The following is a 23,032-nucleotide window of genomic DNA, read 5'->3' as shown; positions in this document are numbered from 1 at the left end:
AATGTTTATACGTGAGTAGTCTATAAATAATTATTTATTTATTTTCACTTTCATTAAAAATAATAATTTTCTATGTATTAATTAATATTATTATATATTAAAATAAATTAATTTGAGGTTGTGATACCGAAAGAGAATATATAACTGTTATCATATCCTGACATGATAAGTTCTATCCTAACTCTCTCCTCAGGATAACTTTTACACATGATGGACATGATAGGATAAGAGACAGGATAATGTTATCATATCCTGCTGACGCAACAAACACCAAATAACAACATTATACTGTCTCTTATCCTATCATGTCCATCATGTGTAAAAGACTAAAAGTTATTCTGAGGGGGAGCTATGATAGAACTTATTCAGTCAGGATATGATAACAATTATATATTCTCTTTCGGTATCGGAACCCCAAATTAATTTGTTTTTTATATATAAAGATATTAATTAATAAATAGAAAAATATTATTTGTACAACTATATCCTGTCCTTCCTTATCCTGTCCACCAAACAGACCCTTAACAACTAACATTTGCCTATAAAAAAATTGTTACAAAGGCAAAGGGATAGATAGAATCCTCTTAGTTGTAGGAGGTCAATAACCATGCTCAATGGGAGACACAAAGATGGTAAAATCAAATTAGAAACAATACGAATTCCTAATTCTAATTCTAAGGCCACCTTATTTTGAAAAACAAGGGGAGCCACATTCGAAAGCCACCAATCATCACCGATGTTAATGGTCCTACTATTACCAATTTTTTCAAGAACCGCCTCTCTCAAAAATCCAATTGGACTAAAGAATACTCGACCAAACATAACTAGGTTGATATACTTTTTTCGCCCCTAACCATATTACCATTTGTAGAGTAAGCACCCTTGAAAACACAAGCTAGCAATGTATGAGAATGAAACATAATCCTCCACTTTTTTCCCACTAGTGTTGTAATAAAAACCTTAAAGTCTTGGAAACCGAGACCCCTATCACCCTTTGATCGACACAGATTATCCAATTTGAGCCAATGCAAGCTCCTCCTCGATCCATCACCACCCTAATAAAACCTGATTATCCTACTTTCATTTTGAAACACGACATAATATAAGAAATAATGTATTACGTCACAAATTTAATTAAAATCTCCATATCGAAGCCCTGGAAATAGACGTTGCCTTTAATCTTTAGCTTCTTCCAAATCCTTCCCATAACAAATTAAATATTTGAGACTTATAGACTTTTGTTATATGTTTTCAAAAAAGAATTATCAATATTAGTATCCAAGAAATGCTCTGGAAACCAATTCACTTGAGTGAGACAAAGGAGAGTGCAATTTCGTGTGTAGGCGGTGAAATATGCAGATCTACGAAGGAATGCCAAAAGCGAAGGTCACTAGTTGGGTCCCTATTGACACAACATCTAGGAAGGAACGCTCTCTAGGTCCCTACTGACGCTGGAGTGTGAAAGCATGGGGAGCGAACGAGATTAAATACCCTAGTAGCCCATGCCGTAAACGACGGGCGTTCGCCCTTGGTCTACGTGGATCAGGGGCCCAGCTAACGTGTGAAACTGGTTAACAAAGGGATATAAAAAATGTCATTAAATTAAGGCTATGTTTGGCATGCCATTTCAGCTAGCTTATAACTTATTTGACTAGCTTAAAGTTTATTTGACTAGCTTAAAAGCTCTTCAAAAGTGTTTGGTGAAGGAGCTTATTTTAGTAGCTTAAAGCTTTAAGCTATAAGCTATCTCAGGTAGCTTATAGTTTAAAGCTTATAGCTTATTAAATTTATTCTCATTTTTATCCTTATTATTTTATTAAAATTCTACCATTACCCTTATATATTTATAAAAACACTAAACTTATTTTTCCCTCACACTTACGTATGCGGTTTCCGCCACCATTCCCGCCACACCGCTGCGCACCACAAGTATTATAAATATTATATTAATAAAAATAAATAAAAATAAATATTATATTTTTAAGATGATATATAACTGTAGCTAATAAAAATATTTAAAGTGATAATAATTTTAATATTAATATCATATTGGTATTAATGTGAAAATAAAGTAATGTTAAATATAAAAATAATTATACAAGTATATCCTTTTATGTCATTTTACAATTTCAGCTTGTTTAACAGCTAGTTCTACCAAACACTTTTGTTTCAATCACGTAGCTTTTCAGCTTTCAGCTATCAGCTAGCTTATCAGCTTTCAGCTATCAGCTAGCTTATAAGCTTTCAGCTAGCTTTTCAGCTTTCAGCTAAACATGCCAAACATAGCCTAAATCTGTATCCCTGGGTGCGGACTACAGTGGGTTTTTGGGTGCAGTATCCACAAACATGAGAACCTCCTCCGCCCTCTCTGTTTCTCCTCCGGACCATCCAACCTCGCCGCTGAGACCCCACGAAAACCGCCGCAGCTCACCTCCTCTCCGCCGCCGATCGTGCGTAGGAGAGACTGCATTTCAATCCACTCAGGTTGAAGGAGGGTGGCTCTGTTGTGGTGAACATGTCCCTTCCCACACTTCTTCCCATGCAGGCTTGCTCGGACCGAATGGAGATTGCGTTGCCATTCTTAGAAGGTTAGTTAGTCTTCTTCAGCCATTTTTTTCCCTGGTGAATTGGTGTTTTCTAGTTAACTTTTTAATTGTTGTTATATGAAGTTTACTTTGTAGTGTAATGATTATAGTTTACAAGTGTAAAAAGGAACTACCGAACAAATACTATTTGTCAAATAGCGGTTAGCAGCGCTATAGCATAGTGCTCTGAGGGCTCACAGCTATTATGCTATTTGCCGCAGTTGTCCACTATTTTCTACGATGAAGGTTTGAAATAGCAGATTTTTGGTTTTCCGCTATTTTCCCCGATCCACGATTAACAACACTGCTAGGAGTACCTGCATTCGAATCCCAAATGAGAAAATAACATCAAAAAGCTGATTATATATAGTGAATTCTCAATGTTCCTAAAGGGTCCATGTTGTAGTTCTATCACAGAGTTTGGAAGACTTAAGTTTGATTTCAGTAATGAAAAGCTAAGTTACTGGAATGATTAACAAAAATCATGTATTGACTTGTATATGTCAAAATTCACATATTTTCACATGTTAACAAGCCCCTTGAGTTGGTGCATGTGGATTCAAAATGCTCAACTATCTCACTAGTAAGGTACAGGTAGTTAGTTACTTAGTTATGGAATGATTTCAAATGGTTACAAGATAAATCAGTCACAGCCATGTGAGCACTGTGCTGGTGTACTGTTCTGTTTTATGCCTCAACTTCATTCATTAATAGCTTGGGTTTTCTTTGAAGAATACATGGATGCAAGATGTAACAAAGTACAAGAGAAGGGTCTGTGGCAGCAGGCAAAGCTATACCCAACTCTTGTCTAGTGCAATATCTGCTCACTTCAGGATTCCTTAAAATCAAGGTAACAGAAGAGTAGTTTTCCCCACTTTTTTGGTTTGGGCGTATAGCATGTCTAGTTTGACTGATATAGTGCTTAATTTAGATTTTGAACTTAACTGACCTTTTGACAATGAATCATTGTTTGTCTATCTACCTTCTTATGATTACAGATAAAAAAGAAGCATGAAAGAAAGAAAGAAAAAATGTTACAATTCAAAGAATACTATAGCAAATTAAATTTATCTTTATACTAGAAAACATTATTAGAAAGACAATTTTTTTTGAAAAGATATTTAATTCTGCTCTGAAAACTCAATAGTTCTTTTGATGTAGTATTCATATGCTGCTTCTAGTTCTGTTCTAAAATCCAATTTATTTAATTTGGTGCTATATGTTAGGGCTAAGCCTGAGTTTTCTCCCATGACATGCATCTATCAGCCTTAATGTGATTTTGCTTTATTTATTGCTTTATTCAATTGTTGCTGGCTACATGTTTGTACTAATGACTTAGCATTTTTTTAATTTTTATTGATGCAGGGAGCTTGGTATTGGAATTGTTCCATATAGCTGCCCTCTTGTGGAAAAATGTGCCTGCAGTTTGTTTCCTGGTATAGCATTTTAGAACTGAATTGTGTTTTTCTACTGCATGCCCTGGAATTGTTAGGATGTGGCAAATCATCTAATAGCAATTGTAAATTCTTAATCCTTTTAATAAATATTTGATAGGTTGTCTTATTTTGTACAATGTGTGGGTGTATTAGTGTGTATATATATATATATATATATATATATATATATATCCCCTCTTAACATGTTTTATCAATACTGGTGGTCTTTATCTTTTGGTACTGGTTTTTTTTCTGTAAAAAAACTTTTTGTTTTTCTCCGTTTAGTTTTTTTGTTTGTTTTTTAACTACTAAAGTTCTTTTCTTCTATGTTTCCCAGACATGGTTCTTGGGAGTTTCTGTCCACTGTGAAGGTAGCTGGAGGATAGTAAAGAAAGTTCTACAGAGAATTGATGGTACTAAACCTAAACCGAAAATTTTCTTCCTTCTCTGTTCTCTCTCTGCTCTGCCCTGCCTGTAGACATCATGCTTGAATACATTATATACAATGCTCTAATTGTACTGTGCTAACCCAAAATCACTGTCATTTTCTTTGACCTTTCTTACCATACATCATAAAATCAAAAGAGATGCTTGGAACTTTCAGCCCTCAGACAGAGCCTCACACACACGAGCTAGCTTGGAATATTTTCTATTCTGCTATAAATTTTATGTGAAAGCAATTGGACTTGGAAAATGAAGCATTTAAAAGCATCCCTAGAGGCTGTCATTTTTATAGTCATACCAGCAGATTGTTTAAGGCCTCTAGTAAAAAGTGTTGGCCAGTCCGAGACGCTAAAGTTTATAAATTAGTGTCGGCATGTACGATTGATGTAAAAAAAAAATACATTAGCGTCGACTTTCTTGTAAAGTGAATAGCTGACACCTGGCGCTAAATTAAGCGCTGGTCAAAATATTGACGCTAAAGTTAGCTTCAACCATTTTATTGCCGGCCCTGACATAGACGCTAAGCCGACATTAAGATCAAGTTTAGCGTTGGCTTTTACCTCATTAGCGTCGACTTTCGGTCCACTCTAATCACTGATTTTCTTATAGTGATAAGAGTTGGCAATCAAATTCTCAACCACTTGGTTAAGGGATGAAGTGTTGAACTACTACGTCAACCCATTAAGGTATCGTTTGGTAGACATGTTGGAACGAGCCGGAACAAGACATACTGGTTATGTACCGTGTTTGTTATATTTTTAAGCTGGAAGAGAACATAACATAAGGCTCCTTGAACCGTACACTTTAGTTCCGTAGAATAGGGTGAAACGAAAAAGAATGAAACAGAACACTTTTAAAATTTTGACACGGCAAAAATATTCGTCAGATCTATATTTAAGATCTTAGTTATATAATAATAGAAATATAATTTTAAAAATAAATTATACATATAAGTATTTATTCAATATCAATCACAAAGTTATTATGTGTTTATCTATGTTAATAATGAAAAATTATGCATGTTTTAAAAATTTTAGTACCATTTTTAATTTTTTTTATGATAGTTTTTGTAAAATTATAATTATACTTCTGTTTAATATTTACATATTGCAAAAATATATTATGTTGAGTTCATTTTTTTGCGCCCAATTATATTTTAAACATGCAAGGTTATATATGTAATTAAATCTATTGTTATGTTCTAATGAACTAGACTCGTTACTAAACACAACATACAATACAATATTGTGCTATTACGTTTGCTCCTTTCTGTTCAGTGTTACCAAACGCTACGTTAGTTTTTATTCATCGATATAATGCACACATTTAATATACTATACTATTAAATATAAATAAATAAATAATTATTTCAAAAAATGATAATCATAAACATAATGAAGTGAAATCAGTGGCGGCCTCCTCCGCCGGATTTCCTGAAGCTGAATGTGGATGGAAGCTACTATGAAGGTGATCACCATCTCGGTTGTGGGGGTGCTTAACGGGACAACAACGGTAGCTGGGTCATGTATTTTACGCGTCGTGTAGTGGGGGATAGTCCATTCGTGGTTGAGGCGCTCGCTCTTCGTGATGTGCTGCAGATGGCTTGGGATTGGGGAGTACGCAACCTGATATGCGAATCAGGCTGCAGGGAGTTGGTAAGGATCATTGTTGATGGGGTTCATCTCCGGAAGCGTGACCAAAGAGGGACTCTTCCGAAGATATGGGGTTTGCTTGACCTGAGATGGTGAGTGGAGCTTTCTTGGGTTCATCGTGAGTGCAACACTATGACATATTGGCTTGCGAAAAAGGGTGGATTCTACTCTTGGGGTTAGATGGGTGGAGACCCCTTCTCCGGAGCTGTTGAAGAACCTCTGGTTGTCGTTTAGTTTGTTTTGCACTTTGTCTCTTTTCAATGTATAAAAAAAGAAATAAAGATATACTAAAATGACGTAAAAAAATATACTAAGATATAAAATTATATTCAACCAAAAATATAATATAATATTGATATTGGTATTTACTAAAGGGTTTAATTTATATGTACTAATAATGTAAAAAGTTTTATAAATGTATCTAATTAAATCTACTTTCACAATAATTAATAAATTAAATCTCTCCATTTTTTATTTTAAATATTCTTAAATTCAAATTTAAATGGCATGACAAATTAATGAATTCTAATTGAATGACTTCAAATTATTTTATGCTAATTAAACTCTTGAGTAAATACAATAAAAATAATAATAAATGCTTTTCAATAAAAATAAAAATAATAATAATAAATGAATGACTAAAGTAAACGACATTAATACCACAATCAAGAATTTCTGAATTTATAACACGACCAAATCAAGTATTTGAAATGATCTTTTAGGTTTAAAAATAGACTATAAAATTATTCATCTACAACATCAGGAGGAAACACAGCACACATATTGTGAGCTTCTCCACCCTGACCATGAGGTGTTTCACCATATCTGCTGTGTTATTTCTTGCCCTTCTGATTCAGATACATGGGAAGGATGATGATGATCTTAATTACCAGAAGCTGCAGGAGGCAACAGAAACAGGGGTAGGAAAGAGTGGCTGTGATTTGTTTGAGGGGCAATGGGTTTATGATGATTCATATCCACTTTATGAATCCTCACTCTGTCCCTTTATAGAGAAGCAGTTTGATTGCCAAAAGAATGGAAGACCAGATAAATTCTATCAAAAGTATAGATGGCAACCCACAGGGTGCAACTTAACAAAGTACATACATGCACATGCACATCCTCTATTAATTTGCTCCTTTTTTATTATTCATTGTACAAGTTATTTTATTTTATATTTTTATCAGTGCTCCATGCCATTTGATTATTAATAGGTGAGGACTGAAATTTGTTCTTGTTGTACAGATTCAATGCTGAAGATTTCTTAACAAGATTCAGAGGGAAGAGTATCATGTTTGTGGGGGACTCTTTGAGTTTGAATCAATGGCAATCACTCACTTGCATGCTCCACACAGCTCTGCCACATGCCCACTATACCTTAGTCAGGAAGGGAGGTCTCTCCATTTTCACCTTCACGGTTAGATTAGTCTTGCACATCCTCTATTTATTAGTCTTGATTTGATTTATAACAATGATGGATTAATTTTCAAACTAGGTCTAGAAACATGTTTCAGTGACAATCTTAACTTGGGGTACAATTATTCAGTCACATACCACATAAATTTAACTTATTCTTGTGAATCACATGATTTGCAGGCCTATGATGTTAAGCTGATGTTCTCACGCAATGCATTCCTGGTGGACATTGTTGGTGAACGTATTGGTCGAGTGATGAAACTAGATTCTATTGAAGCTGGGAAATTATGGAAAGACAAGGATGTATTGATATTTGACTCTTGGCATTGGTGGCTTCACACAGGAAGAAAACAAGCGTATGTATATATAGGCTACACACACTTTTTAATATTCTGTTTCACATAATGCGAACTTTAATTACATCAATTTTCTTCCTCTTATGTATGCTCTATGCAGATGGGATTTCATTCAAGAAGGGAATAAACCATTAATCAAAGATACGGATCGGTTGGTGTTATATGAGAAAGCATTGAATACATGGGCAAAGTGGGTTGATCAAAATGTTGATCCTACTAAAACAAGGGTACTCTTCCAAGGAGTTTCTCCAGATCATGCAAATGCAGGGCAATGGGGAGAGTCAGGAGCAAACTCATCTTGTGTAGGGGAATCTAGGCCATTGTTGGGATTCAACTATCCAGGAGGTCCACACCCAGCAGAGTTGGTATTAGAGAAAGTGTTGGGAGGCATGAAAAAGCCAGTGCATTTGCTCAACATTACTACCCTATCACAACTGAGGAAAGATGCTCACCCCTCTGTATATGGATTTGGAGGACATAGGAATGCTGATTGCAGCCACTGGTGCCTAGCTGGTGTTCCTGATACTTGGAACCTGCTTTTATATGCAACTCTCATTCAAAATTAATTTTAATTCTTAAATGAATTTTGTCCCTCACAAACATGTATTTCTAGTTCAAGCAATAAAACAAATCAAAATACATACAGGCGAATCAAATATGGCATCTCTACTATGAAAATAGAGTAAGTAAAGAGAGAAGAAGAGTGGAGACAGAGAATATATATATTTCGCTTATCCTTGAAAGTTCACTTTGAGTTTTTCTTTTTGGGTAACAGAAGCTTAAAAAAAACAGCAAAAAGAAGAGAGCACGTCTACTGCCGGAGGAACGTCGTCCCTAATCGATCAACCATCAACACCTCTGACATGCCCGGTGGAGCTGCGTCCCACACCATGAGGGAGTGAGAAGACACAACACCTTGTTTCGCCATAAAATCCGCAGCAACATTGCCTTCCCTCATCAAGTGATTACACGACACCTCCCAAAACTTTACACCGTCGCTGCATCATCCTTTTTCTCAATAAATTAAGGGTAAAATGTTTTTCAAACTAAAAAAATTAAAACCACTAAAATAGGGTTTTAAAATAAATCTACAATATTTTATTTAATGAGAGTGAATAAGCTGGGTATTCACTACATTAAAAGGTTATAGTTCATATGCGGTGAAATCTATGATGTCACTTGTTTTTTGGGGTTCACCGGTGCCCCATGGAAAAACTTTAGTAAAAGGGTGACACTGAAAATCTCTTTAATTTCCCCCATTGATATAATATTTAAAAAATTGAATGGTTGAGATTGAACTAACAAAGTGACAAAATACCCTTTTCAAACCCTAACTTTGTCTTCAATTAAAAAAAAAACTTCTTTCTTCCTCCCAATGCCCACAAGGCCACAACCACCTATGCGGCTCCGCCCATGCTTGGTCCTCCTCTGCCCATGACGCTGCAAAAATGTTGACAACTTCCACCTCCAATGACCATCACGACATCACCCCACCACACAGCAACAATGTTGAGTAAATAGGGTTCTTGAGCACGCTCTAGATCTCGAACGTCAACAACGACCATTCACCGGCACAACCCTTCACCTCTGAGGAGGACGACGCCAACACTTGCGGTCGCATCCTTTGGCGGCACAGCGCCATCGATGCCGGATTCTACAGTAGAGCCGATGCCGATTTCTTCACCAAATCCGGGTTGAGCTGGGACATGAGGCTCGTCAACGATTCGTGTTCACACCTCACCCCATGACATGGCAATCGGCGATTCGTGATGGGTTGCTGGAAGCAGGGGTGGATCCCTTCAATGGCTTCACTCTCGACCACGCCACCGACACCTAGATCGGTGGCTCCACCTTCAGTTCCACCGGAATAAGACGCGCCTCTGCAATTTGGGGAAGGAAAGAAAGAAGTTTTGGCAGATGAACCTCTGATTCAACCTCAGCTTCTTCTTCTCAGAATGATGAACCTAGACGAAGGGGGATGGAAAGAAAGAAGAAACTACAGAGGAAGGAGACAAAAAATTTGGCAGCCAGCTACTGGAGGTTTAAACCGCCAGAATGCTTCAAGGGTAAAATTGTAATCTCACATTGAAATTTTGGGGGACACCCGTGCATTCCCTAAAATGGGAGACAATGCAGTGCTCACCAGCAACACCTTCATATGCTGGGTAGAGTCAATATTGGTTTTAAACAAAGGATTCATACGTTTAAAAGTTTGAAACAAAATTTAATTATATTGATTAGAAAAAATTGGCAGTTGAATTCACAAGTTTTTTTTAGAGAAAAAAGATGATGCACCGTAATACAGGCTAAAATAGAGAACCCAAAGTAACTAGATTGGTTACTGGGTTAGTTAGTCTAACCTTGGTTAGTTAGTCTAACCGTAGTTAGTTAGTGTGTTAGAGGAGTTAGTTATTCAGATTAGTATATAATCAAACCACTGAAGATGTAAAACACAAGTTGATTTTTCTCTCTTTTCATTGAATAAAAGTTTCATCTTCTCAATATGGTATTAGAGCTCTCTCGAGAGCTTTGCTGCAAGCTCTGATTTGTTTTTGTTTTTTGATTCTTCACAGAAATTCAACTTCGATTCATCCTTGTTCTTCGTTCCTCACGATCGATTCATCTTCGATTCGTTGATTCAGCCTCAGATTTCGTCTTCGATCCAGTGTTCGATTTGTTATCGATTCGCGTCAGCCTCGGATTTCGTCTTCGATCCAGTGTTTGATTCATCATCCAGTGTTCGATTCTTAAACGATTCGCGTTTCTGGTTCGCGTTTCTTGGTTCACGTTTCTGGTTCTGTATTCGATTTGCTAGGTTATCTCCTGCGAGCGATCTTGCTTCTTCGCCATGGCAGCACCTTACCTTTACTCTCTTGAAGATGTGCTAGTCAGTTCTTGCCCTCTGTACATTCATCCTAATGAGAATCCGTCGATGGTTCTCGTTTCTCCACCATTGTCAGAAAACAACTATCATAGCTGGTCCAGATCGATGAACGGTGTGTATTTTACACCGTCAACCAATCAGATTTTAAGGATGTGCCACGTCAATTAATGAAATTAAATAAAAAGATAGATTTTCTCACATCCTTGCAATCTGATTGGTTGACAGTATAAAAAAACTTTACACTGTCGGTGCATAGAAATTAAACTCTTTTTTTGAACGTTAGAATTTGTTTTTAAGAAGTTAAAACTTGGCTTAATTGCAACTTTGGTCCCTGACATTTATAAAAGCCACGATTTTGGTCCCTCACATAATTTAATTACAAAAATCGTCCCTCACCTAACACTCTGTGAACAAAGTTGGTCCGACCGTCAATTTTTTAACGGAAGAAGCTTATGTGGTGTTTGAAAACTTAGGTGGAAGTGCCACTGGAGAGAGGGAGGCACATGCCTCTACATCTCAGAGGAAAAAACAACAAAAAAACTCAGAGGAATAGCACACAACCTCAATCCCAGCGTTCCAACAACTAGGCCTCCCAACAGCAAAGCTTCACTATGAGATAAAAAAACAGCCTAGAGGAGAGGAAAAATCGATTCTGACGCCAGTGGCACTTCCACATAAGCTTTCAGACGCCACGTAAGCTTCTTCCGTTAAAAAATTGACGGTTGGACCAACGTTGTTCACGAAGTGTTAGGTGAGGGACGATTTTTGTAATTAAATTAGGTGAGGGACCAAAATCGTGGCTTTTGTAAATGTCAGGGACCAAAGTTGCAATTAAGCCTTAAAACTTTTTTTTTGAAAAGAAGAAGTTAAAACCTTGAAGTTTCAAAATTAAAGAATTATAATAAAAAGATGTCTTGGTAAGGGGCATTATGAATTGCTCAATGTTTAGACTTTAGAGTTGAAGCTTCACGTGATATATGTCTCTGGTGCATTAGGGACTCTTTCAATAGGTTTTAAAAGAGAAAGAAAATTAACCCAGTACATATACAGTTTATTGGTTTTATCTTTTTTTATTAAAAAAGTAACGATTCAGTTCAAGTAACGTTGCAATACAATTACATTGTTTCAGAACTTGTTTTATTCTCTTTTTTGTTACAAATTGAAACAAAAAGACGTAACGTTAATTTTTCCATGGCTGAACGGATTGTTTTTTAAAATATTGCTAATCAGTTTGTCTTTGTTTTTTAACAATTGTCTTGATTCATGGTGTGTCTCTAATTTCTATATAATTCTTGTTGAAGCCATGAAACAAAAGTATAACTTCAAGATTTACAAAGAGAAAATACTGTCAAATTTTATAAACCAGAAAACTATGAGCCTTGTGTGATATTATACTTAAACTTGTTCTTAAAAAGGATTCTATCTTCTAGATTGAGTCTAGATTCCTGAGCTATTGTAAAAGCAGCTTCTTCTTCTTCTTCTTTTTCAATCGGTTTGATTCTTGTTCCACCATAAAGTTTGGTGATGATCATCATAGGGTTTGGTAATTGTGGTGATTGTGGAAAAAGGTCATTTGGGTGATTCAGAGTCCACCATAGGGTTTGGTTGTGTTGTGCAAACAAGAAAGTGGTGTGCTTTCTTGATGGTTTTCTTGGGAGTCTTGGTCTGAGACTTGTACTGGACATCAATTTACATAGTGGAAAAATTCTGAATCAGAAAGGGGGACTGGACGTCGCTTCGGTGGTTGAAGGTGAATCAGAATACATATGTTTGTGATCTTCTTATCCCTTATATCTTTCCTTTTCAACATTTGAATTTGTTGTCATACTTGATTTCATTCTAAAATCTTTAATTATGCTTCCGTTACGTTTGAACTTTTAGTTTGCGTTTGTAAATTATAAAATTTTGTTGCCAACCTAATTCATCCCCCTCTTATGTTGCTACTTGCAATCTAGTGTTTACATGATTAGTTGATGTGGCTTTTATAGTTTTTTTCATAGATCACTACGAAATGAATGTGCCACCACATGTAGATAAAGAATATATTTGTGATCACTCATCATATGAGTATGACAATATCCAGCACCTGCATAACCAATTAGGTAGAGCTTGGATTAAATGGTTTAAGCAAACTCATATCCATTGTGTAGTAAGATAAATAAATGACTTGTTTTATTTCATCCAAATACAGCGTAGGCGAAAAGCAAAGAACTACATCTTATTAATAAATCAACAACAAATGACATATCACGTCGTATATAATTAGCAAGATATATTAATGCTTTAATGGTCACTTATGATGTTAAACCATGTTTTTTATTTGTTATCGGTAGATAAAACTTAATTTTTATTTATATTTCACTCTTTTATGATGTCACTAACTAGATGAGTTGTATCTTTCATTTTTTTTTGTCTTATATTTATTTCATCTTTGTGCTTTTCTTATCCTCTCATCAAAATGACAAATTCAAGCTATAAAAAGGATAGAGAAGGTAACAAGTAATAACTAAGATGAGTAGTGATGTCATGAGAAAAGAAGAGACTAAGAGAGAAATATGTAAGTGTAGTATTGTTGTGTGAAACCCAGAGTTGCTATTTTGTTTGTTTGTGACTCACATTTGCATGATTCATGAATCAATCGTAATTAAAACAAAAAAACCACACAAAAAAATTTGCAAACCGCTTTTGGCAGGTACCAACACCACCACACAGATTTATATATGACACTCCAAACCCAATTACAACAACAGGAGGAAATCAAACACACCACACATATTGTGATCAGCTCCTCCACCATCACCATGAGGATGAGGTCTCTCACCACCATCTCTGCTGTCTTGTTCCTTGCTCTTCTCATTCAGATTCATGGGAAGGATGATCATGATGTTAATTACCAGAAGCAGTTAACAGCAGGGTTTGGAAAGAGTGGTTGTGATTTGTTTGAGGGAAGATGGGTTTATGATGAATCATATCCTCTTTATGATTCCTCACGCTGTCCCTTTTTTGAGCAGCAGTTTGATTGCCAAAAGAATGGAAGACCAGATAAATTCTATCTAAAGTATAGATGGCAGCCAACAGGGTGCAACTTACCAAGGTACATGCATATCCTCTGTTTACTCTGTTTTCATTTTTCATTGAATAAACTATTTTATTTTGCCATTTTGGACATAGATACATGGTTTTTGCTGGTGTATGCTGCTTTTTTATTTTCTTTTTTCCTTTCCCAAAATTAGTCTTTTCTGACATTTGTTACCGGTTACTTTGATCCATTCCGCCTAGTTTATCTAGGCTCTGGTGTTTGCGAGTTGAATTTTGGAGATGAGAAGATTATGAGAAACCCTTCCATTGTTTGAGAATTTTACTAACCCTTCCATTCTATTGAGTTCCCCAAATTAAATTAAGTGTTTATGTGAAATTTTGACTTTTTGAACGACTGGAGAGAAAAAGACAAAGCCTTAGTAACTGCTTGTTGTTTTGATTTCTGATATGGAAAAAGACAATGCCAATTGTAAGTTACAAATGAGAGAAAGACAAATCCATTGATATGGAGTACATGAAATCCTTGGGATTGAGAACTTCTCATGGGAAAAATGATTTCTTTCCCGCCCTTTTTTTCTTTTGAAATTTACCAAAACCATTGAAATGGTCTTACTAAATTGCAGTTACTATATTTTGTTGGTTCCTAAGTCTTAACTTAAATCGCATGTCTAGGATGGTCATTTTATTGATAACTATAAAACACTCATTCAGTCACAAGTAGAGCCAATAGATTATTTTTTTGAACATGCCTTCAATCCTCACCTGAAAAATAAAAAACAGAATTTAGTACATGAATTTCTAAACAACTTAGTTCCTTAATTCTCATATTCTTTCCATCTCATTTTCACTCATTTTTTCTTAGAGCTCTTAAAATAGGCAAACCCGACCCATCCAAACTGGTAACAATAGGTTATGAGGAAAGGAGTTTGAGATGTCCTGACTTTTTTTTTGGTGAGCCAAAAAAAAAACCTAACTTAACCCACTACAAATTGGCTGGTGAGATTTATAATAAGCGAAATGAAAAAATAGATTTTTTTTAATTAGAAGAGGGTTTATAATAATAAACTTCTAATAATAAGCATCCAATAAATTTAACTTTTTAATACCATAATACTAGTTATCATCGCAACATTCTATTGAAGTTTTCAAAAAAAAAAATTCTATATATAGAAAAATGTTGGGTTCACGAGCTAGTCAGTGCGAGTCGTTTAACCCGTGGATTCAATCTAATTAGTGAGTATGTGAGCTAGATTTTGACCAACTTAACCCACCAACAAGTTGAGTTTACTCACGGGTTGTGAGATAAATAGTCAATTCTATTTTTTCATTTTATAACTCTTCTCTTTTCTCATCATACCTCTTTTCTCACCATTCTATTTTTATGTTTCTATTGAGTGCAATTGGAATGAGTGTGATCAAATAATATTCCATTTCAAAATTTATGGGAAATTAGAGCTTGAGAGGAAGTATCTATAACCGGTATTTTGATTTGAGGAAACCCCACGTAAATGCTTATGCTCTAGAAATTTTAGGACTCAATCTAATCCATGAAAGGTACCCACCAACAACCAATTAATAATTGCTCTTTATACGTCTAAATTAAAAGAGCTTTTGTCACGTAATAACATTCTGGTGGAAAACAATACTACACATATAACATTAAATTCAATGTGATATCTGAAGAAGACTTAATAACATGTTAGAGACACAGTTGTATATTAGATCCTATCATGACATGTTACTATGTTAGAGATTATATATAACTTTTTTTTGAAACTGAGATTATATATAACTTTGTTCGTTTGCTAATTTTTTTCTCTCTCTCTCTCTCTCAACATATATATTAAAATGAGATAAATATTAAATTTAATAAATATCACTTACTCTCCCGATTAAGACACCTACTTGAGGACCCTTTTATTTCTCTGCTGCTATTTACAACTGTTATAACTTCTTTTCTTTTCTTTTAATTTTGTTATTTAATTTTTGTAATTCTGTGACAAATTAAATTATTTGACCAAATTATCTTTTTCAATTGGTGATTTTGTTTGGGTTGAAAATGTTCCAGTAGAACTTATTTACTTAGCTTGATCATGGGGATAAAATGTAAAAGAATATTTTTTTGAGTAATTATTATTTCTACAACTCCCCCCCCCCCCCTCCCATATAGCTAACTTTATCAGTGTCTCACTTCTTTCTCATGATGGGCATATTTGTCCTTATTTTGTGAAATAATCATTATTTAGTTTTAAAAACTAATACCTTATGTATTTTTAAATTGTATGTGTGTTTATGATAGAAAGTGGGATTTAAAAAGAAGAAGCTGAAATCTGATAATTCTTGTACGCTATTTTTAATAGTTTTGAAAATCAATTATTTTGAATAGGTTTTTAAAGTAAATAACAATTTCTATATTTATACACAAACATAAATTAATAATTTCTTTTCAAACTATCTCTTAAAACAAAATTAATTTTCTTTTCATCTTTTTTTCCTCCTAATAATGATTATTCCTTTCATATAATGTTAGAAGATCTAATTAGGAACTCACATATTTTCTTAAAAATTGGATTAGACCAAACTCTACCTCAAAAACTAGCTTAAAGATGATGATTGCTTTACAATGAATAAAAATATTTTTAGCCATATAAATGTACTATATAGTGAATGTGAGACCTTAACATATTTTTCATTCATTTGCTGTCACTCGACAAATATCATTTTACTGATTTAATGTTTTACCCCCAAATGACACCACAACAAACAAAGGAAAGAAGCAAATTGTAAACAAACAAAAAAGAAAAGGAAAGAAGCAAATTAAAAAGAAACAAACACTTCCTTTATCTGAAAAAAGGCTAGACTTGGTAGAAAGCTAGATAAAGCATTAACCAAACCGGACACGGACATTTCCAAAATATATAAGGTGCAAGGTATATTTTCTATTTAATAGCCTTCCCCATGTATGCTTCACTCAACCACAAATCAGTTAAAGAATAACATTGGTTATGCTTTGTTAACCTCTGTTTGATAAAATACATTAGGCTTTGTCTGGACACTTTACATCTCTTAGTTGTTTTCTGCACTCTCCTTCCAAGTTGTCACTCACCAAACGATTAGGTGAGGTTGCTAGTTAGGCTTATACATATACATTTGAACTACCACATAAAGTTTATGTGTATGCATATGTCGGCAGTGACTTCCTTCATCTGTTAATGTAAAGTTACATTCAATCATTTTGTCCTGAAATAGGATCACATGCTATATTACATCCCAACAAAAGATAGTTTAAATGATCATTAATTTCGAATGAACATTTTGCACCGAAAAATCTGAAGTGTTATAGGAGCATGTACTATATACTCATTTTCATTAAAATGTTAATTGTTATAGTTGATATGTTTGGAAGAACTTATTTGAGTTTATCTTATAGTATGAACGCTTATGCAAGCAAGTGTTTGTCAGAACTCAGAACTTATGTGAATAGTTAGCCAACGTATAAATTGTTTTGAGTTTATAAATAAGAGTTTATGCTTGTTCATAATATATTCTCACATGATTTCATTAAGTTACTTAAATTAGCTTATGAATAAGCACTTATGCGATAAATGCTTATATTTGAAAGCGCTTAATTAAATTATTTACCCAAACACACCCTAATTTTGCTTGAAGTTTATGCTCTTTAGATGAAGACATATAAATGATTTTATATATATTATATTTCTAATACGTCATCTCATGCAAAACTTAATTAAGCTTGAAGTGTGGACAATACAACCCACTAATTTTGTGCTGAAAGTCAACTTTATATTAGTATAATGAGGTAATAAGGGTCGAAATATAAACCACTATCTCATCAAGACTCCTAAACTATGTCACGAATCAACTATCCCAAAAAATTGAGCGATTAGATAAAAACACATAAATGATTTCTTACACAATATTATCAACCATGTACTGTTATTTATTTCCATTTTAATTTTTTTTGAAGAAAAAAAGTGTAAAAACTGTTTTCAGATAATTATAAGAAGAGGGAGTATGACTGTTGAGTATTATGTGAGCATTGAAAACTTGCTCTCATTGTACAGATTCAATGGTGAAGATTTCTTAAGAAGATACAGAGGGAAGAGTATCATGTTTGTGGGGGATTCTTTGAGTTTGAATCAATGGCAATCACTCACTTGCATGCTCCACACAGCTGTGCCTCAAGCTCAATACACCTTAGTGAGGACTGGAGGTCTCTCCATTTTCACCTTCACGGTTAGATCACCTCGATCTCTGATAATGTTTTTTTTTTAATTTTCATTCCTCTTCACTTAGTCATTATTGTTTCAAATAAACATTATCACATTATTCAGCCATGTGATCAATGTGGCTGTGCTTCCCCCCTATAACTGCAAATAATTAATTTCAAAATAAGTAACATTAATTGGGTGGGGTAGCGCTAGCTAGCAACCATGCATATTGGATAATCTTGAAACTAAGTAGAGCAGTGCTGTCAAGTATAATAACAATGTAAATGCAATCACGCAATGATATGAAAGTTGCTCCTAACAGTTGTTTTCCTTTATTAAGTGTTTGACTTTTAAGATATCAGAGATTCCCTCAAATGCAAGCAGAAAAATATAAGCACTAACGTAGCCAACAAGTTATCCAAGGAAGGTAATACTGATAAAAAGGAATAAGTTAATGCTTTGTTGTCCATAAAAGAAAACTAATCACAAAGTTGATTGATTACCTAGACAGGTAACCCATGCTAAGTGCTAACTGATCAACATATTTTTTATTATTGCATAACTGTATTGCTAAGAAATGAATATTAACTGAACAAGTCTTATCTGTTAAGTTATTTCACATCATTGTCAACATAGGAAAACTAGTTCAACTGATAATATACTGTTTGTAATGGTGAAACAAGTCTTGCTTTATATAGTAAGGGAAGAGAGAGGCCAAGACTATATGTTGGCCCAACTTCTTTGTTTCATAGCTCTCTAAAGTTGTTTATTTCTTAGTACTTGTTATAGTGTCGGGAGATGTAGTTCAAATATTTACTTTGCAGTGTGCATGTGCATGAGCTGTGGTTTTTCTCAAATTTGCAGACCTATGGCGTTAAGCTGATGTTTTCACGCAATGCATACCTAGTGGACATTGTTGGTGAACCTATTGGTCGAGTGATGAAACTAGATTCTATTGAAGCCGGCAAAACCTGGAAAGGAAAGGATGTATTGATATTTGACTCTTGGCATTGGTGGCTTCACACAGGAAGAAAACAAGCGTATGTATATATAGCCACACACACTCTTCAATTATAACAATTTTCTTTCAAAAAAATTATAACAATTTTCTTTCTCTTATGCAGATGGGATTTCATTCAAGAAGGGAATAAACCATTAGTCAGAGACATGAATCGGTTAGTTGTATATGAGAAAGCATTGAATACATGGGCAAAATGGGTTAATGCCAATATTGATCCTACCAAAACAAGGGTACTCTTCCAAGGAGTTTCTCCAGATCATGCAAATGCAGGGCAATGGGGAGAGCCAGGAGCAAATTCTTGTGTAGGGCAAAGTAGGCCATTGTTGGGATTCAACTATCCAGGAGGTCCACACCCAGCAGAGTTGGTATTAGAGAAAGTGTTAGGAACCATGAAAAAACCAGTGTATTTGCTCAACATTACTACCCTATCACAGCTGAGGAAAGATGCTCACCCTTCTGTTTATGGAGCTGGAGGGCATAGGAATGCTGATTGCAGCCACTGGTGCTTAGCTGGTGTTCCTGATACTTGGAACCAGCTTTTATATGCAACTCTCATTCAAAATTAAGTGCTTATTCCTAGATCAAGCAATGAAACAAATAAAAGTATTTATAGGCCAAATAAAAGAAGATATCTCTTCTCATATTTTAAATTGGAATGATTCATTGGACTAGAAAAAATGTTACATATGATATGGTAAAGAAAGTTCATATATATATGATTTTGTGGCTTTTAACATGAAAAATATACACTGCTTCTATAGTATTACTACTACTACTTCCATTAACACTGGCAACTGTTATTTTATAGTTAGTTTTTCTCATTTTATTCATTTTTTAAATAAAAAACAAAACAACAAATATGGTGCTTGTTTTGCTCGATAAGTACAACTTGCTTCTCGGGTCGTGTTGGTGAACTGGAATCCAAGCTCCGATTTGTGGAATGGTGGGGGCCGGTCACCTGCAAAAGAGACTCTGACACTAAAATCAGTTAGAGATTGAGCAGAATACATAGTAATATTGGATTTTGAGTTTGTACTTTGGAATTTGGATGTGCAGGGTGACACTTATTTGTAGATGGTGGAAATCATGTTGTTGTGTTTAGATTTTATGAGATTTGTTGAAACGGATAGATCTCAGACTCAGATCAAGTGCCTGCCCTGACCTAAGTGGGGTATCAAGTGTCTGGTCCAAGTGAGGAAGAGGCTAAGGAGACAGCAATATGGGCCTAGAGTTTAGTCAGTAATAGTTGCCTCAGCTAAGAATGGATATGAGGGAACCCAAATTCATACAAGCTCGCTTTTTCAGATGGATTTGAAGACAATCCTTCTCTAGACAATATTTAGGATCTTCTAGCATATACACCAAAAGTTGATGCTTGAAAGAATAGAATGAGTCCTTATTTATAGCAACAGTTAGCCACTTAGCCGCTATTGTTATGGACTGTGTGTACAAAGCTAAGGTACCTCATGTGTCAAACAGATAAAGCTAGAAGCAGAGAAACACCTAATTACCTAATAAAAAAGGAAATATCAGACAAGGAAGAATGCTTTCACTGCCTTGCCCTTCTCCATATTCAACTCAATTTCTTCCCCTTCCTCTCTTCCTCCTCTAATATGCAGACTCCAAGCCCATGATTTAGAGGCTCATAACAGTTATGTATTAGGAATAAAAAAATTATTAAAATTAAAATTTTTAAAGTACCACAGACACACTAACAGCCTAGGAGGTGAATGAACCACACAGAAGATTTAATTTAAACAAAAAAGAGCCTAATTGAAGTTACATTATTTCTAACAATGCCCAACATGAATGGTGTCTTTGTCCCTTTCTTTCTTTCTTTCTTTCTTTCTTTCTTTCTCTTTTTCTCTCTCTATCTCATGCACTTTCAAATTCTAATCTATGAACATGTTCTTGTATCACAAAATTCATATAATTTCTTCAGCAGTTTGAAGAAAAACTTGCTCATCTTTATCATAATGGTTTTAGAAATAGTGATATGTACAGAAGTTAGTAAAGAAAATTATAAATGATTCTCAGTTTTTGTTGAAAGGTTATTTACTTTCAATTAATTAACAAATATTACTTATGCAACAAAAAATACCTAAAACAATGCCATATCGATTACCAATGTTTCAGATTCAATTTATGAGGCAGCAATTATAAATGAAGGGAAATGCTAAACCTCAAGGATAAAGAAAAAAGCAACCCTGTAAGCATCTCATATCATTAACTCAGAGTTCAGTACACAGATATCAAAAGCTCAGAAGCTCTCAGTGGGTACAAGGATGCGTGGGCAACATTAAAGATAAAGCAAAGGAAACAAATCTGCACTTGTTAACTTCTTATTTATTGAAAAGTGGAAACTAGAGTTGTGCCTTTATGGAACAATCTCTGTATTAGGCTCAACTATATATGGTGGTGGTGGTGAATGAGCAGCTGTCTCATCACAATAGCCCTCCAACATGTCAGTCTCTTGAGTGGTGAAGCCTAGAGAGGCAACAATGTTGGGCCAACAGTCATGTCCAATTACCTTAATTGCATGGCAACAACCATTGCCTATGTAAGTCTCACCATTCAGAAAAAAAGCTATAATTTCACCACTACATGCTTGGAGCTGCATCAGTGACTCCCAACAGTTGCCACTGTTCAGCTTCAACCTCACTGCAAGGCTCAATGCCGATGGATTGGAGAGTGGTCTCGACTCCACAACAGATGCTGCTGAGAGCAGTATTGCTGCACTAATCACAAAAGCAACAATACAAGAGATTTTGGTAGAAGAAGCCATTTTAGATTTTGGTGTGAAACTTGCTTAGTGTGATGGATGGATTGTTTTGGTGAAAACTAGCTTAGTGTTTATATAGCAAGGAAAGTGTTAAGTAACAGTTGCTATATGGGATATGAAGCAGGAGATTTATGATTACGTTTGTGGTGGTTACAGAAGGAAAGTGAATAAGACAGGTGAGGATGGTCATTGTGGAATTTAAATGTCAATTGATTATAAGGGTCTGTGCATCTTCTTCATAATTTGATTGACATTAGAGATAAATCAATTCATAAATATCAATAGAGCTGTTTCTCTGTCAGCTAGGATGACATATATCCAATCATGTATATTGAAACAATTCTTGCCCAAACGGTTGCTATAAGGGGAGATGAAGCATGAGAATTTTAATTAAGTTTGTATTGCATAAGAAAAGTGAATAAGACAGGTGCGGATGGTTCATCTTCTGTGTATTGGAGATTGTGGAATTTAAATGTAAATTGATTCAACAGGATTTTCCTTCTTGTGTTAGACAAAAAAAAAGTCAATATTTTGCAAAGAAAATGACACTTCAATTTTTTTTTTAGAACAAATGGATTATATTGATAAAAGAGAAAAATCATGAGAAAAATCCTCTCATGTAGATTTGATGATAGAAAGAAAATCAAGAAAATACATTCATCCCCCGCCCAAACGAACAAAGCAAAAAGCTTTGCCAAACCGGACTATTTTGGTGAAACAGCTTATGTAGAGCCTCATTAAAACCCCCTTAGGAAAAACCCAGTGGGAAAAACCCCAAGAGAAAAAAAGAGTACTCACACAAAAGCCAACACTAAAAGTAGTCACTAAACGAAACTATGGACTCACACCATATGACCTACATTAGCAAAAAGCTAGAGCAAACCCAAATAAGGACTAACCAATCTGCTGCCTATGGCAGAAATCCCTTTCCAAGTCTTCTTTACCACCCGTGGACACTTCAAATTTTAGCGGCTGAAAGTTTCCTCGCTACAATCCGTCGCTAATTCTTTCTCTAGTTTTCACCTATTAGATTTAGCTAGGAGTTTAGCGACGGATTGGCTTCCCTTTTTGCTGTTCAGTCATAAAATCCGTCGCTATACGTGGGAAAGGATTTAGCGAGGAAATAATTCCGTCGCAAATGCTTTTGTAATTTTAATGTATAAAGTTTACATGCACAACCTTGGA

General features: G+C 34.9%; 3 protein-coding genes across 3 annotated transcripts; 2 read left to right on the top strand and 1 right to left on the bottom strand.

Moving 5' to 3' along the window:
- Positions 1–5,988: 5,988 nt before the first annotated feature.
- On the top strand, positions 5,989–8,455 carry LOC130725384 (protein trichome birefringence-like 43). Its single transcript, XM_057576620.1, has 5 exons — positions 5,989–6,209; positions 6,881–7,216; positions 7,363–7,534; positions 7,714–7,889; positions 7,990–8,455. Exons 1-5 carry the CDS (start codon positions 5,989–5,991, stop codon positions 8,453–8,455), a joined length of 1,371 nt encoding a protein of 456 aa, XP_057432603.1.
- Positions 8,456–13,289: 4,834 nt separating this feature from the next.
- On the top strand, positions 13,290–19,834 carry LOC130723318 (protein trichome birefringence-like 43). Its single transcript, XM_057574315.1, has 4 exons — positions 13,290–13,867; positions 17,898–18,069; positions 18,909–19,084; positions 19,169–19,834. The coding sequence occupies exons 1-4, from the start codon at positions 13,494–13,496 to the stop codon at positions 19,629–19,631; spliced, it is 1,185 nt and encodes a 394-aa protein (XP_057430298.1). The 5' UTR covers positions 13,290–13,493; the 3' UTR covers positions 19,632–19,834.
- A 1,608-nt stretch (positions 19,835–21,442) lies between these two features.
- LOC130725383 (egg cell-secreted protein 1.1-like) lies at positions 21,443–21,850 on the bottom strand. Its single transcript, XM_057576619.1, has one exon. It carries the CDS (start codon positions 21,848–21,850, stop codon positions 21,443–21,445), a length of 408 nt encoding a protein of 135 aa, XP_057432602.1.
- Positions 21,851–23,032: the final 1,182 nt, after the last annotated feature.

This window comes from Lotus japonicus, chromosome 6 (assembly GCF_012489685.1).
Source record: "Lotus japonicus ecotype B-129 chromosome 6, LjGifu_v1.2".
Taxonomy (NCBI): Eukaryota; Viridiplantae; Streptophyta; class Magnoliopsida; order Fabales; family Fabaceae; genus Lotus; species Lotus japonicus.
This window is presented reverse-complemented; position numbering and strand designations above follow the sequence as displayed.